Source organism: Grammomys surdaster, unplaced genomic scaffold, assembly GCF_004785775.1.
Source record: "Grammomys surdaster isolate TR1022 unplaced genomic scaffold, NIH_TR_1.0 125977, whole genome shotgun sequence".
NCBI lineage: Eukaryota > Metazoa > Chordata > Mammalia > Rodentia > Muridae > Grammomys > Grammomys surdaster.
Genome location: NW_021620793.1, coordinates 1746158 through 1762227, shown reverse-complemented (window position 1 = coordinate 1762227; position 16070 = coordinate 1746158). Strand labels below are relative to the sequence as shown.

Genomic DNA, 16070 nt, shown 5'->3' with positions numbered 1-16070 from the left:
AGGCACTAGGTACGTGGGTCCACAGGCACTAGGTACGTGGGTCCACAAGAACTAGGTACGTGGGTCCATAGGTACTAAGAAGGGAGCACGAGTGTTGGGCTAGCTACTGCTGTACAAATGGAGAGACTGGCGGTGTGTCGGGAAAGGATCTGATAAATAGGCAGGGGTGGCTATTGGTGGGCAGGAAGAGGCTGGAGGTTTTGTTCCGTGCTCCTCAGTGACACTTGTTGGTCTGCAAGGACACAGTGGAGCAGAAGTAAAGTGTGGCATGACTGAGTGTCAGCTAAGCAAGTCACACATGGCCACTTCAAGCTCCAGCAGACCTGCCTGGCTGGAGTGTCCTGGACCAGGGTATGGCTGAGGATGTCATGAAGATAGGCAGGGGTGACAAGGGCTGGGTGATGATGACAGGCTGGGGACTCTAAGCTTGTACCATCAACTCAGAGACCAGGAAGTGGCAGAGCTGGTGGCGTGGGGATGGCTGGAAGGCCGCAGACATTCGGAGAAGCTGTGACTAGGAACTGAGGGTAAAGGGCGGATGGGAACAGCCTGAGAAGGAATCAGGCTCCAGAGTGGGATCTCACTTCTGACTGCCCACTTAAAGCAGACACACTGGGCTCAGCACACACATAAGCCCAGCATCTGGGAAGCAGAGGTCAGAGGGGGCAGGATTTTGAGATCACACTCAGCAACATAAAGAATTCTAGGCCAGCCTGGGCTATAGGAGACCCCATTTTGAAAACCCAAAAGATAACTTCAAGATGGCTCAGCAGGCAGAGGCACTTGCCACCAACCTTGAGTTTGATCACCAGGGCCCACATGGCAGGAGGAGAGAACCTCCAGCCCTGTGCCATGAGACATGCGAGAGGGGTCTCTGTGTACACACAATAGCATTTGCAATTTAAAAACCTTTAAAGCTGGGCAGTGGTGGTGCACGCCTTTAATCCCAGCACTCGGGAGGCAGAGGCCAGAGGATCTCTGAGTTTGCGGTCAGCCTGGTCTACAGAGTGAGTTCCAGAACAGCCAGGGCTACACAGAGAAACACTGTCTCAAAAATAAAAAAATAAAATAAAATAAAAAGAAAGAAAGAAAAAAAGTAAACTCTGTTTGTTTAAAGAATAAATAAATAAAATTTTAAAAAGAATGAAACATAAATCAAATGTGAGTGTAGCCTAGGCTTACATGCATACGTTCCCCAGTTTGACTGGAAATGTTTCTGTTTCCACCATCCTCCCTCCCGATCCCCCTATTTCCCCTTCCTTATCCCCCCATTCCCACTCTGTCCCTACTTACTGGAGGTGGAGGAGGCGGCGGAGGAGGCGGCCTAGGTGCTGTCTTGCTCTCTACAGCCTCGCCTCTAAACGGAGAAGAAACGGGGTGGGGGTGGGAGTGGGGGCAGGGTTGCAGGTCAGGGCTCACACATTACACTGATCCCAGGCCCAGCACACGCAATCCTGCACCCCTAGTGTGTGAATTCCTGTCAGCTGCTTATCTTTGCCCAGTAAGCAGGGCACTGGCTGAGCTGGCTTCCTAGCACCATCTCTGCCTTAGCTCAAGAGCCAGGTAGGGGTGGCCCTGCAGGATGACTTACCTGTCTTTGTGTGTTCGATGTCCCGGTACAGATGGCAAACCAGGAGGGGCCTTCTTTTCTTCTTCAGTCACCTTGGGCTTAGGGGGCATTGCCTCTTGGGGGTTGTCCTTGTGAGTCCCTGAGCTAGGTGCTGGCATAGGTTCCTGCAGCCTGACCTGGGGGCGGCCAGCTTCACTGGGGAAGTTATTCTTCAGTGGCTGACTCCTGCTGTCTGAGGTGCATGGCTTCCCCAGATCATGATCTGTGTTTCCCTGAGTGGGAAAAGGGAGAGTCTGGGAAATCAAGAAGATGCCCTGAGAAGAGCTATCGTCTGACTTCCTCAGGGGAGTTTTAAAGGACAGAGCCTCCCTACTCCCCCAGATGCTCCTTCTGTTATATGGCATATATTATCTCTTCTGACGATGTATTTTTCTTTATGTGTACGTGTCTGTGTGGATGTATGCCACATGTATGTAGATGCCCTTAGAAGCCAAAAGAGGTCACCAGATCCTAGAGTTACAAGGTGGTTTTGAGTCACTATGTGTGTTCCGGGAACTGAACTCTGGTCCTCTGGAAGAGCAGCCAGTGCTCTTAGCTCTTAACTGCTGCCCCATCTCTCCAGGCCCTGGTGTGTGTGTGTGTGTGTGTGTGTGTGTGTGTGTGTGTGTAAATGTATATATGTATACGTGTGTGTGTGTGTAAATGTATATATGTATACGTGTGTGTGTGTGTGTTTTCTTTTCTTTCTTTCTTTTTTTTTTTCTGTTCTTGTTTTGAGACAAGGTCTCTGTATGTAGCCCTGGTTCACCCAGAACTCACTCTGTAGACCAGGCTGGCCTCAGAATCATAGAAATCTGCCTGCATGGCCTCCTGAGTGCTGTGATCAAAGGTTGTGTGCCTCCACCATACTCAATCCTGGTGTATATTTTTTTCTGTTTCTTTCCTTCTGTATGGTTACTCCTATGACCAGTTCTTAGCATGTCTTTCAGAACCTTCTTCCTTTATGTTTCTGAATAGAATTCCATTGCGTGGCGTACCACAGTGCCTCTCCACTCAGCTACTGATGGATACTTGAAGTGTTTCCTATTTTTAGTGATTATGGGTAATACATCTATAACTGTCGATATCCATGTGGGTATTGATAGCCGTAACACATACACAGCCAGTCTCTTAAACCCAGCACCGGCCAGCAGCATCTGTCATAGTACCCTTGTCCCTGCCCTGTCCCCAGGACACCCGTAGGGATCTCTCTGTAAACAAGACCTGAAGAACACTCTGACTCCAACTCCCAGGACCACCAGTGACCCAAGGAGACTCCAACAAACACAAGCACATCTGTGTGAAGGGCTCAGGGAGCCTTTCGCTCCCCACATGGTGCCCACGCTCTTCTCCCCAGTCTCCTGAGGTTACCTGGCAGCTCTCGGTAGGATGAATCTCTCTGACCTCGGCAGTCTGCCATCTCTTCTGCTGGTCCTTGGTGTGCATGGCTGGCTGTGGCCGCCCTTCAGAGGTCACAAAATCCCCAATAGGCTGGGCTTGCTCCTGGCCAGCTTGCAGCTCCCTTGGCCCATCCTGAGTTGTCCTAGTGGAGAAAGAAGACAGATGTCACTTTACTCAGGCCTGGTGCTGCTCTCCCAGAATGCCTGCCTAGGACTAGGTACACCAGGGGTGCATACTTATTGCCTGGGAGAGTAAAGGAAGGGCTGATCCCACACTCCAAGTCTCAGGCTCCTTGAATGCTGAGGTGGTTAGAGGTTAACCCTTTCAGTGCTGGTTGGTTGTTTTTCAGAAAGAGGAGTGTATGCTGGCGGTGCACACCTGTAACCCCAGTGTAAGGAGGCAGAGAGGGGAAGGCCAGGAGTTGAAGATCATTCTCAGCCTCACAATAAGTTCAAAGCCAGCCTGGGATGCATGAGATTCTGTGTTCTGTGTTGCCTCTCTCATCGCTGCCGAGAGAGAGAGAGAGAGAGAGAGAGAGAGAGAGAGAGAGAGAGAGAAAGGGGGGAGGGGGGGGGGGGGGGGGGAGGGGGGAGGGAAGGAGGGAGGGAGAGAGACAGAGAGAGACAGAGAAAGAGACTTTATGTTGGGGTGAAGGTATAGTTCGATTGGTACAATATTTGACTGGCATCCACAAGGCCCTGGGCTCAATCACCAATAACACACATGCATGCACACAGACGTACACATGTGTACACACGTACACACATACACATGTGCATACACACACAGCAAAACACCAGAAAAATCAGAAAGAATCGGGATTCAGAAAGGTTGAGAGATGTGGGCCCAGGGCCATAATGATCCCTAGCGTCACAATTTGAATCTGTGTCTCTGTTCTTCCTCTAATCTGTCTGGAGTTTCTCTTTTTTTTTCTACCCCCTGATCCCCTCCCCTTCCTTCTGTTCTTTCCTCAGGCAGGGTTTTGCTCTGTAGCCTAGGCTGGCCTTATACTACCAGCCCTATCTCAGCCTCCTTTGTGCTGGGATCCCAGGTGCATGCCACCATGATTACCCGGGCCTTCTTTCTTGCGGCTCTTTCTTTGCCTGAGCAGCTGTTAGTGGAGATTTAATTCTACATACGTTAGCATATAATTAACATGCTAAGGGGCCTTCATGTGCATGTGTCCTTTTTCTTTTCATTAGTATGTGGTCATTGTGATGAGCTTTGTTCTGACATCTATATATGAACAAAATATTTTGATCATATTCATGCCTCCTTACCTTCCCTCACCCCTCCCCTCCTCTAACCCCCTCCCTCTTCCCGACTAGCCCTGCCCCTTTTCATTTCATATTCATTTTTCTTTGAAAGATTTATTTATTTATTTATTTATTTAATGTATGTGAGTACACTGCCACTCTCTTCAGACACACCAGAAGAGGGCATCGGATCCCATTACAGATGGTTGTGAGCCACTATGTGGTTGCTGGGAACTGAACTCAGGACCTCTGGAAGAGTGGTCAGTGCTCTTAACCACTGAGCCTTTTCTCTAGCCCTTCATTTTTTTTTTTTTTGTTTTGTTTTTGTTTTTATGATTGACTGAGCTTCAGTGAGCTATTTATACATATGTAGGCATCTTACTACCAGCGACACCACTGAAGAGATATTTTTCCTCCCCCAGCAACTGTAAACTTTGTAAGGTCCTCAGGAGGGATGAGGCCTTTTAATCCCAGCACTTGGGAGACAAGGGGGATCTCTGTTTGAGGCTAGCCTCGTTTACTTAATAAGTTCTAGGACAGCCAGAGAGAGAGCCCTTGTGTGGGGGCAGGTAGGTGGAGAGGATGATAGGCTAACTTGCCACAGAGGGCATGGGAGGCCAGAGGGCAACTTCCAGGAACTGTCTCTCCTATCATGTAACCCCTGGGGACTGAACCTTTACCCATCAAGACGTCTCCCTGGCCCCATGGTGTAAGTTTGTCTATGTTTTTATTTATTTATTTATTTATTTATTTATTTATTTATTTATTTATTTAGACACTGTCTTAAATGGTCTAAAATGGCCTCAAACTCACTACATAACCAAGGCTAGTCTTGGGCTACCAACCCTCCCTTCCTCCGCCATCCAAGTGCTGGGTTATAGAAGGCATGTGCCACCAAGCCTGGCCCGTTGACATCTTTTTTGTTGTTGCTGATTCTTCTATTGGTTTAGTGAATACATGCTTATTGAGAATCTGTCAAGTAGGTGCCAGGGCTGGTATCAGGCAGGAGGGGTCTAAAGCTGAACAAGAGACAAGAACTCCCCTTGAATAAGTCACATGGAAGGTGGCTCTGTCCTAGCAGGAGTGAGTGGACAACGGATGGATAGAAATAGTTTGCTCAATGCTCTGAAATGGGTCAAGGTTACAGATCAGCGATGGAGCGCTGGCCAAGCTAGCATCTGTGAGGTCCTGGGTTTGTTCCTCAGGAGGGGTTGTGGAAGAGGAACGAGGTAGGAAAATGGAGAGCAGCAGAGAGTGCTATAGTCACTAGCTCTGACTTAGGCTGTAAGTTCTCAGTTCACTCCAGACTCCCTTTCCTAGGGAGGCCCCCCCACAACTCACCTTGGTCTTGCTGAGGGCCTCTGCTCCTGGATCTGAAGCTCCCCTGACCCGTGGGATGATCCTGTGTGTCGGAGTTCCCTCTCTGGTCCTCTGGGAGCTACAGGCTGCTTTCTGCTGTCCCTTTCAATGGCATCTGCAAGTCCAGTCTGAAACAGAGATGGGTCTGGACTAGTTCAAGGGCTGAGCTTGACCCAGGCACTGGGGCCCTTGACCTGTTCCTTCTTGTCCACCCTCCTGTCGTGGAGGTGCTGGAGAGAGGTGAAGAGAAAGACCAGGAGGTAACCTGGAGGTAGATAGTGGGCCCAACTCCACTGCTTAGCATTATGGACTCTGGCATGAAACAGGAGGCCAACCAGAATGTGAGTCGAAGGATTGTGTGGAGGTTTGTTTGAAAGAATGCCAGCGGGCGAGGAACAATGCCCACCACAGTACCACCCTTCCGTAGCCCAGGGGCTGGACACTTTAGCTGTCTGAGGCAGTGATTGTGGTACATACCCTAAGCTGGCTTTGAACTTGACATCCTTCTTGCTTAGCCTGAAACCTGAGGTTTCAAGTGTATGCCACCATGCCGCCGGCCCCTCCCCTAGAGTTTTTAATTTTTTAATGTTTTGGTTTTTCCAGACAGGGTTTCTTTGTGTAGCCTTGGCTGTCCTAGAGCTCAAACTCAAGACCTGGCTGGCCTTGAAGTCACAGAGATCCACCTGCCTCTGTCTCCTCAGTGCTGGGATTAAAGACACATGCTGGCACTGCCCAGCCAATTGTTTAGTCGCCCTCTTGGCTGTCAGTGACTGGTAGAATAGACCTTATGCCAACTTAGCTCCTGAAAAGTTAGCCAACACCATACAGTTCGTTAACTAGTGGGCAAAATTGTTTTAACAGAAGATTCTGGTGGGAGCAACTCTGGCAATTACCAACACTGAGGCAGGGCCTCAACAGACTTAATCCAGGTAATCCTTACCATAACCCACACACAAAAGGCTGAAGGGGGGCTGAGAGCTGATTAAGGAAAGGGATTGGTGCCCCACATTTGCCTGCTGAGAACATGAATGAGAGAAGGAGGCCCCGAATGTTTGCCCAGCCCTCCTCTAGTAGGACGTGGGACATGTGTGAAGTGTCCCCCACAGACTCCAATACTGAGGCCCTGGTTATCAGCTGGTTGGTGAGAGGCAAGAAGCTGGACCGGGCTCTGCCTCTCACAGTGGGGTCAGCTCTCGTTGTAATAGTAATATGGCGGCTTTGTTGGGATGATCTGGATTAGACACATGGCTTGCTAGTCAGGTTGAACATAGTTTGCTAGTTAGGTGGACGTATGGTGGTCAGCCTTGGTTGTCTTCTTGACTGGATTAAGAAATGCCCAGGGCTAGATGTAATGGCATTTGTCTTTAATCTCAGCATTCTGGAGGTAGAGGCAAGTGAATCTCTGTGAGTTGTGGGCCAGCCTGGTCTACAGCATTAGTTCCAGGTCAGCCAGGGCTACACAGAGAAACCCTGTCTGGAAAAACAAACAAACAAACAAACAAACAGGTAGGAAGTGCCTTGTTCAGGGAATGGAGATCAGAACCGGAAGTGAAGGTCTGCCCACCTGACCGGCTGAGACAGTGGGTTCCAAATCTGTCTTCTTTTTGGTGGAACTCAGGCCAGAACTTGATAGGACTGCTGGAGCCTCCGCCTTGTTCTCTGGGTGTGTGTGGGTGTTTCTGTTTTCCATTGTTCTGGAGCCAGCAAGATTCTCAAATCGAGGGGCATAAGCTGCTGTTACCAAGGAGACATCCAGTCAAGCTCCCACCAGGCCTGAGACCCCACTGCTACATCTGCAGTGCACCTGAAGCCTGGCATGATCGGCCTCAAGGGAGGAGCTGAGCTGGGCTCCTATGCAGCACAATGAGCCCCAGAAACAGGTTCAGGAAACCTGCCTAAGGTCCACAGTGGGCTTGAACCCACGGCTGGTGCAAAACTACTGATCTCTACCGCTTCCCACAGCGCAGTCCTGCTCTGTCCTCAAGCCCTTCCTGAGAGTCAAGAGGAAATGGGATGCTGGCCTCATCAAAGAGAAACTACAGTGCCTTGCAGGACACCCCGGAGCCTTTAAAACACTAGCATACATTGACAAGAGAGCCTACTAGAGGGGTGAGGTGTAGCTAAATTGGTAGTGAGCTTGCCTAGCACACAAAAGCACCACAGTAGACCAGGTGTGGTTGGGGCTGGAGAGATGGCTCAGCGGTTAAGAGCACTGACTGCTCTTCCAGAGGTCCTGAGTTCAATTCCCAGCAACCACATGGTGGCTCACAACCATCTGTAATGGGATCCGATGCCCTCTTCTGGTGTGTCTGAAGACAACAGTGTGCTCATATAAACAAACAAACAAACAAGCCAGCAATTCTCAACCTCCTTAATACTGTGACCCTTTAGGAAAAAAAAAAAAAGGTCAGGTGTGGTGGCCCAGGAGGAGATGGAGGCAGGAGGCTATATTGTGATTTTGAGGCCAGCCTAGGCTATGAGAGATAGAGAGAGAGAGAGAGAGAGAGAGAGAGAGAGAGAGAGAGATATCTTTGCTCCTGGCTGCACTGGCATTTCAAGTGTGCAGGACACATGCCTGCCTTCATTTGTTGTTTAAGGCTTTATTCATTTTTAATTTACGTGTGTGTGTGTGTGTATGTGTGTGTGTGTGTGTGTTCATCATGTGTATACATGTAGGCTCCCAGGGAGGGCTAAGGGTGTCAGATCCTTAGAACTAGAATTACAGATGTTTGTTGCCACTATGTAGTGCTGGGCACTCAGACCCTCTATAAGAAGAGATGATGCTCTAGCCACTCAGCCGTTTCCTGCCTCCCCATACACTCCACCCCCCACCCCAGCCCTGCTTTAGAAACACACTGAGCAAGGGTTCTGATAATGGCACTTGTGTCCTCATGCTTACAAAGCCGTTTCAGTGACTGAGCCATCTACCCAGCACGAGCTCACTCACGGAGAGCAACCTCGGAGCTCACCGAGAGCGCGACCTCAGAGCTCATGGAGAGCGACCTCGGCACTGTTTCTATGGTGGTATCTTAGCTGCGTGTCAGATTTACTAGTTCTCCAAGGTCAATACCCCCACTCCCGAAGCCCTCCAGGGAGAGCCCGTGACCTGGAGGATCTTGGGGCCTTTTCCTTTCTAAGCCACAGCAGGCCAGCTACTGCCCATGGAACGGTCTCCTCTCTGCTGGAAGTTCTTGAGCTGTATTCTTTTCACAGCCCTGTGAGGTATGGCTCCGCTCTTCCTGTTGTGTAGAAAAGGAAACAGTAGCTCAGAGTCGCCCACCCTCTTGCCTGGCACCACATGGCTCGACTCCGACTCCACGGAACCGCATCCCAACCCTTATGGGCTCGCTCTCCAGATGGCACTTCTTACAGGTACCACTTAGGTGACAAGCCTTGGGGACACTCGTGGTCCCAAGGGATACAGAGGATATGTCCCCTGATATTTTCTGCTGACCCAGCTTTCTCCTCTTGCCCCTCCTTCTGCTGTCTCACCTACCTCCCCTCAGTAAGCTGGACCCAGCCCCCTGATCCCGCCTGGTAGGAGTGCTCGACACCAGGCCCCACCCCACCTGTGGAAAGTAGCAGCTCCTGTTCCACTTCTCAAATGGCACAAGCAGTTGTGGCCGTGGCTACGTTTCTCTTTCTTCCCCTGTGGTCTGTAACTTCCCCCCACCTCTTTCCCATCAAGGCTCCCCTGACCATCCCTCCTCTCTGGAGCCGTCTTGCTCCAGAGGGGGCTGTCCCTTCTGGGGAAAATCTCCTCAGACCCTTAGGAACACCTTCCTTTGTCCACTGTTTCCATGTCAACCTTGGAATCTTCAGGGCTCCGTGTTCTACCAACCACAGACTTAAGGGAACAGAAGCCCCAAGGAAGACCAGATCCCCATCTGTAGTTAGCTGACAGATTAGACAAGCAGGGGGAACCTCTGGCAAAGGACACAGACTCAAGGGACAGACAGAACTGGAGCAGGGTGACAAAGACAGGCTTCATCCTTCTTCCAGAGCACCCTATCTCTACCCGACCCACTGCTGTCTCTTTCTTTTGGTTTTTCAAGACAGGGTTTCTCTGTGTAGACCTGGCTGTCCTGGAGCTCTCTCTTTAGACCAGGCTGGCCTCGAACTCACAGAGATCTGCCTGAATGCTGGGATTAAAGGCGTGTGCCACCACTGCCCGGCCTGATTCCATTTTTTTTGTTAGCAGCTTAATTGAACTATGCCTCACATACTACACAGTCTGATTATAAAAGTCTACCTATGGGGCTAGCTCAGTGTTCTGTAACACACACACACACTAAATAAAATGCAATGACTCAGTGTTCTATAACACACATACACACACACACACTAAATAAAATGCAATGACTCAGTGTTCTGTAACACACACACACACACTAAATAAAATACAATCACTCAGCATTCTGTAAAATACACTAAATAAAATGTAATAAACTAAAAGAAAGAGAGAGAGAGGGAGGGAGGGAGAGTGAGAGAGAGAGAGAGAGAGAGAGAGGGAGGGAGGGAGAGAGAGAGGGAGGGAGGGAGGGAGGGAGGGAGGAAGGAAGGAAGAAAAAAGTATAGAAAATAAGATCATTTGTCATTCAGTGGCTGTTAGTACAGTCACAGGGTTGGGTTCCCTCGTTAAAACATCATGACATTTATGTCAGCCCATAAGGAATCTCACACCCATTGGCTGTCACCTCCAGCCTTCTATTGGACTTCCTTCCTTGGCAACCAACCATCTTTCTGGTGCTGTGGACTTGCTGGACTTCTAACAGAATCTTGCTCATACAGCTTAGCACTGTTCTCAGCCTTCATCTGTGTGATGGCAACCTTCCAAGGGCCTCTCCTTTAAGAAAAAAAAAAACTCATTTATTTTAAGTTGTTTTTGGAGTTCAGGAATCGCCACACAAACCATCCGAGAACACTGATCTCAGTTAAACAGTAGTTTATTGAACCCCAAGACTGATCAACCAGGACCACAAAAAAGGACTCAGGAGCCTCAGCGGGGTACCAGTCTGTTCTTAGGGCAGGCTTTTTATAGGAAAAACCAAGCCCAGAAGTCCAGTAGGCAAGGCGAGGCAGTGCTACATATTGGCTAGCTAGCTAGAGTATTATCAGCTGACTTAAGCTGATTGGTCCTAAGTGAGGGCTAGGCCCTGCCACAATGATCAGTTAACATAATACCCACAGACTCGCCTCCAGGCCAGTCTTACAGTCAGTTTCTCAATTAAGATTTCCTCTTCTGGGAGGACTAGAGAGATGGCTCAAAGCCACTCTCCCAAAAGACTCCTAATGTTCTTTCATGATGATTATATCCAACAAACCAGGAACAGAAGTCAATTTCCTCAACTTCTAGTAGAAAAGGCACCTATAAGATCCATAGCTAAGGGCTGGAGAGATGGCTCAGAGGTTAAGAGCACTGACTGCTCTTCCAGAGGTCCTGAGTTCAATTCCCAGCAACCACATGGTGGCTCACAACCATCTGTAATGAGATCTGATGCCCTCTTCTGGTGTGTCTGAAGACAGCAACAGTGTATTCATATATACAAAAAAAAAAAAAAAGGAAGGAAGGAAGAAAGAAAAAGAAAATCTGGTGGTTCATTTTCAAGAATGCCTTGAGCCAGCTTAGATCTAACTACAAATGAACAGAAATGAACTCATAAACATTACCTGGGCATGGTGGCACACACCTTTGATCTCAGCACTCAGGAGGCAGAGGCAGGTGGCTCTCTGTGAGTTCCAGGCCAACCTGGTCTACGAAGTGAGTTTTAGGATATTCAGGACTAGAATAGAGAGACCCTGTCTCAGGGGCACAGGTTGAGATGAGAAAAGGAAAAAGATTCTTTACAATGTTTTAAAGATGTAACTTGAGAGCCACCAAAGTGCGCGTATAGCTAATGCAACAATTGTTCCTTGGGGATTCCATACCCACACTTGAGTGTCTCTTATCGTCTTCAACTTATCATATATATGTATGTATATATGTATATATGATATATATGTAAATATGTGTAAATACGATGTGTATATGGTCCATGTGTAAAATCTTTCTATTAGTTTATGTTTTAGATTTCTCTAACTCTTTTACTTATCATATATACTTTTTAAATTTTATTATTATTATTATTATTTTTGCTTTTTCGAGCCCTGGCTGTCCTGGAACTCACTCTGTAGACCAGGCTGGCCTCGAACTCAGAAATCCACCTGCCTCTGCCTCCCAAGTGCTGGGATTAAAGGCGTGCACCACCACTGCCCAGCCACATATATTTTTTAAAATCTATTATTTATTTTTTTATGTGCATTGGTGTTTTGACTGCATGTATGTTTGTGTGAGGGTGTCAGATTCCCCCTGGAAACAGAGTTACAAGCAGTTGTGAGCTGCCGTGTGGGTGCTGGGAATTGAACCCAGATCCTCTGGAACAGCAGCCAGTGCTTTTAACCACTGACCCATCTCTCCAGCCACTTTCCACTCATCTTTTAAAGGCTTTTGGCCTGCTTCCTTAGTGGTCCCAGTAACCTTCCCTTCACACTCTCTCCTGGTGTCTTAGCATTACTCTTTGCCTGTGCTGAAATTCTTGGCTTGAAGTTAGCAAGAAACAAAAACCATGTCCAGAGAGGAGAGGACCTCTGTATATCCCCCTAGTTTTCCCGTCTTCTTCTCTGTCTCGGTATGTACATAAAGTGAGACAATACTCAGCTGTTGAAAGGAATGAAGCTACATCATGAATGAATCCTGAAAGCATCACAGGAAGTGACAGAGCACAGCTACTCCGCCAAGGCTTGTATGATGCTGGTTTACATGCGCTGCCCAGAGCAGGCGAGTACACAGGCACAGAAAGCAGGGTGGAGGTTATCGACAGCTCAGGAGGCGGCAGAGAGCTATCGGTTACCTTGTATAAGGTTGCTGTTGTAGAACCTGTGGTGTGTTTGATTAGGCGGTATCATGGACACAGTCTGTAGAACTTGTAGTGTGATTGATTAGGCGGCATCATGGACACAGTCTGTAGAACCTGTGGTGTGATTGATTAGGCAGCATCATGGACACAGGCTGTTGCATTGAACAGTACACATAAGATACTAAAAATGGCCACAGTGGAGCTAAGAGGTCCTGTGTATTTAGATGCCTGAGGCTCTAGGGGTCAATACCCAGTATGGAAAAAAAGTTTAAGTTGTCTGATGTAGGGCTGGGAAGGTGGCTCAGCAGTTAAAGGTACTGCTGCTCTTCCAGAGGACCCATCTCTAAGCCAAATTTCTAAGACTCTCACCAGAATCCCCATTTACAGGGAAAGGATGTGTACAACACCTTTTTGTTGTTTAAAAAAAAAAATCTCAAACATTTGATTTTATCAGTGAAGACTCAAGGGGCAGATAGTGGGGTGTAAGCCTTCAAGGTCACCCGCTGACCTTCGTACTTCATTTACATCCCAGAGGGAAAAGCCCTTTCTCCTTCTCCACACTGTCTTAAATACTCTTCAACTCAAAGACTCTCCTTTCTACTTCCTGTGTTTTCTTTTTTCTTTTTTTCTTTTTATTTTATTCTATTTTATTTTATTTTTCAGTTTTTTTGAGACAGGGTTTCTCTGTGTAGTTCTGGCTGTCCTGGAACTCACTCTGTAGACTAGGCTGCCCTCGAACTCAGAAATCCGCCTACCTCTGCCTCCCAAGTGCTGGGATCAAAGGCGTGTGCCACCACTGCCCAGCTTTTCTGTGTTTTCTTATGTTCACTTCCTGGCAGCTGATGCTTGCACTACGGTTGACTTTATTTAATTCTATTTACAGAAAGCTCCTGGATTAAAGATGTATGCTGGGGCTGAGCCACACCATAAGAAGAAACAGGCTTTTCCAGTTCACAATTTTGGGGTTCACAATGTGATCATATAGCCTGCAAACCTTTGGTGCAATCAGAGTGAGACCTAGCGTCATCCTATTAGATTATAACCCTGTCCAGAGCATCTTCAAGACCTCCTGATGATCTCACTCACCAAGACCGCCTGATGATCTCACTTACCAAAAGAGAGAGAAATGAGGTTTGAAGACATGGCTCAGCAGTTAAGAGCACGTGCTGTTCTTTAAAAAATAAAACAGATGTACTTATTTTATGTATGTTAAGTGTTTTGTCTACATGTGTATATGTGTACCATGTGCAAACCTCCAAGTGGGCATGGAAATTAAATCTATGTCCTCTGCAAGAGCGCCAGTGTCCTGAGCTGCTGAGCCATCTCTCCAGTCCTCAAACTTGCTGCTTTGGGGGCCCATATTCAATAGAAGTCACATGACTACTCACAGGCATCCGTACGTTTAGTTGTTGATGCCCAATATTCTGGCCTCCAAGGAACACATGAGGCACACAGACATACATGCAGAAGAACACATGAGGTACACAGACATACATGCAGGAGAACACCTGTACACATAAAATAATTTCTTAAAAAAAAGAAAGAATTGTTAAGTAACCTTTTCAGACGTAACTTGAGAGATAGCAAAATGAAATACTTGGCTAATGCTAAGACAGTTACTGTTGACTCACCCTTGGGAGACCAGTACATACCCTTGGGTATGTCTTACTTTCTGCAACTTTGATTTAAGCCTACATCCACACCCTTGTGTGGGCCTCACTTTTCTCAGTGCCTCTCTTCCTCCTAACCCTTGTCCTTAAGATTATTTTAGGGTTGTTGATGATGATGATGTTGTTGTTGATGTTGTTGTTGTTGTTGTTTGAGACAAGTTATCACTGTGTAACCCTGTCTGTCCTGGAACTCCCTCTGTAGACCAGGCTGGCCTCAAACTCAGAGATTCACCTGCCTCTGCCTCCTGAGTGCTGGGATTAAAGGCGTGTGCCACCACCGCCTAGCATATTAAAATACCTTCAATGTAATCTCCAACTTGGCTTCATTATACTGGCAAGTCCTGAAGTTATTTTCAGTGTTGAAACCACAAATCCTGGTTTATGGTTGAGCTGAAGTCCCTAAAAGATTAGGGGAACTCCTAGGGCTGCCGAGGGTGACAGTACCGAGTTTCATCTTTGTCCCCTCATTGCTAAAAATGATGCTTAGAATTTGTAGCCATCCTCTTGCCTCTGACTCACCACACTGGGATTACAGGCAGGCTCTACCATAGCCAACTGGGACTTTGTTTTATTTTTATTTTTTTTTTTTTTTTGGTTTTTCGAGACAGGGTTTCTCTTGTGTAGTTCTGGCTGTCCTGGAACTCACTTTGTAGACCAGGCTGGCCTCGAACTCAGAAATCCGCCTGTCTCTGCCTCCCAAGTGGGACTTTGTTTTAAATGACTCATTTTACTAAACTTCAATTTGTAGGCTCGAAAATACAACTCTCACCTCAATGAAAATTGAGACCTTGTTTTGGAACCATAGGAGTGACTGTGGCTCAGGAACACAGATTCAAGTAGCCAGAATACATGTTCCAATTTCAGAGGTTTAATTCATCATCGTCATGGCAGGGAGCACGGCATCATACAGGCAGACACACTGGAGAAGTAGTTGAAAGTTCTACATCTGGATCTGCAGGCAGCAGGAAGAGAGACCCACTGGGATTGGCTTTGACTTTTGAAACCCCCAATAACACACTTCCTCCGACAAGGCCACACCCACTCCAACAAAGCCACACCCACTCCGAAAGGTCACACCCACTCCAACAAGGCCACACCTCCTAGTTCCTCTCGTTTCCTAATTTCTAGGCATTCAAAAATCTGAGCCCATGGGGGCCATTCCAATTCAGACCACCACAGTGATGGGAACGTAGTTATAAACTGAGGCACTTTTCAAACCGTTGGTGGAGACATCAGGCAGGTGAGTCACAGCAAAGCCGGAAAGTATCATTTATGACCCTTAGATGCTGTCTGATGACATTCTTAGCCTTTATTGGTGAAAGCTGGTGTTTGGACATTCCAAAGGATTTACCTAATAGTCACAAGGATCTTAGGTCACATACAGAGGCGGGCAATAAATGGCTATTTAGAGGGTCAAGATAGCCCAAAATCAATTCGGCTCCCAATCTGCATTATTCTAGCTTTTCGCAAGCGATCAACCTCGTAATAGGATTAAGGGGTGTGTCCTTGTTGGAAGAGCTGTGATAGGGGGAGTGGTCTTTGGGTTTCCCAAAAGCCCGTGTCAGGCCCTGGTCACTGTTGGTGCTCCCTTCCTCCTCCCCCGACCCAATCCCTGTGTGCTGTGGCCCCTCCACCCCCACTAGGATCATGATGTAAAGCTCTCAGCGGCTTCTCCAGTATCGTGGCTGCCTACATGCCGCCACGCTCTCCCTCATGATAATAATGAACTAGCCCTCTGAAACTGTAAGCAAGCCCCCAGTTAAAAGATTTCTTTTTATACGTGTTGCCTTGGCCAGTGTCTCTTCACAGCAATAGAACAGTGACTAAGACAACCAGGAACTTTCGTTCATAACTTTGATTTATATTCCTGCTGAGCTAA

The 16070-nt window shown here is 47.7% G+C and overlaps 1 protein-coding gene across 1 annotated transcript in view; it reads right to left on the bottom strand.

Moving 5' to 3' along the window:
• Spata21 (spermatogenesis associated 21) overlaps positions 1-8834 on the bottom strand; it is an 18196-nt gene extending 9362 nt beyond the window's left edge. The window contains exons 1-6 of the mRNA XM_028754046.1: positions 8732-8834; positions 7190-7356; positions 5608-5753; positions 2981-3152; positions 1592-1842; positions 1294-1357 (exon numbers count right to left, since the gene is read on the bottom strand). Coding sequence (XP_028609879.1) covers positions 1294-1357; positions 1592-1842; positions 2981-3152; positions 5608-5753; positions 7190-7315 — 759 coding nt within the window. The 5' untranslated portion in view covers positions 7316-7356; positions 8732-8834. The remainder of the gene's footprint in view (positions 1-1293; positions 1358-1591; positions 1843-2980; positions 3153-5607; positions 5754-7189; positions 7357-8731) is intronic.
• Positions 8835-16070: the final 7236 nt, after the last annotated feature.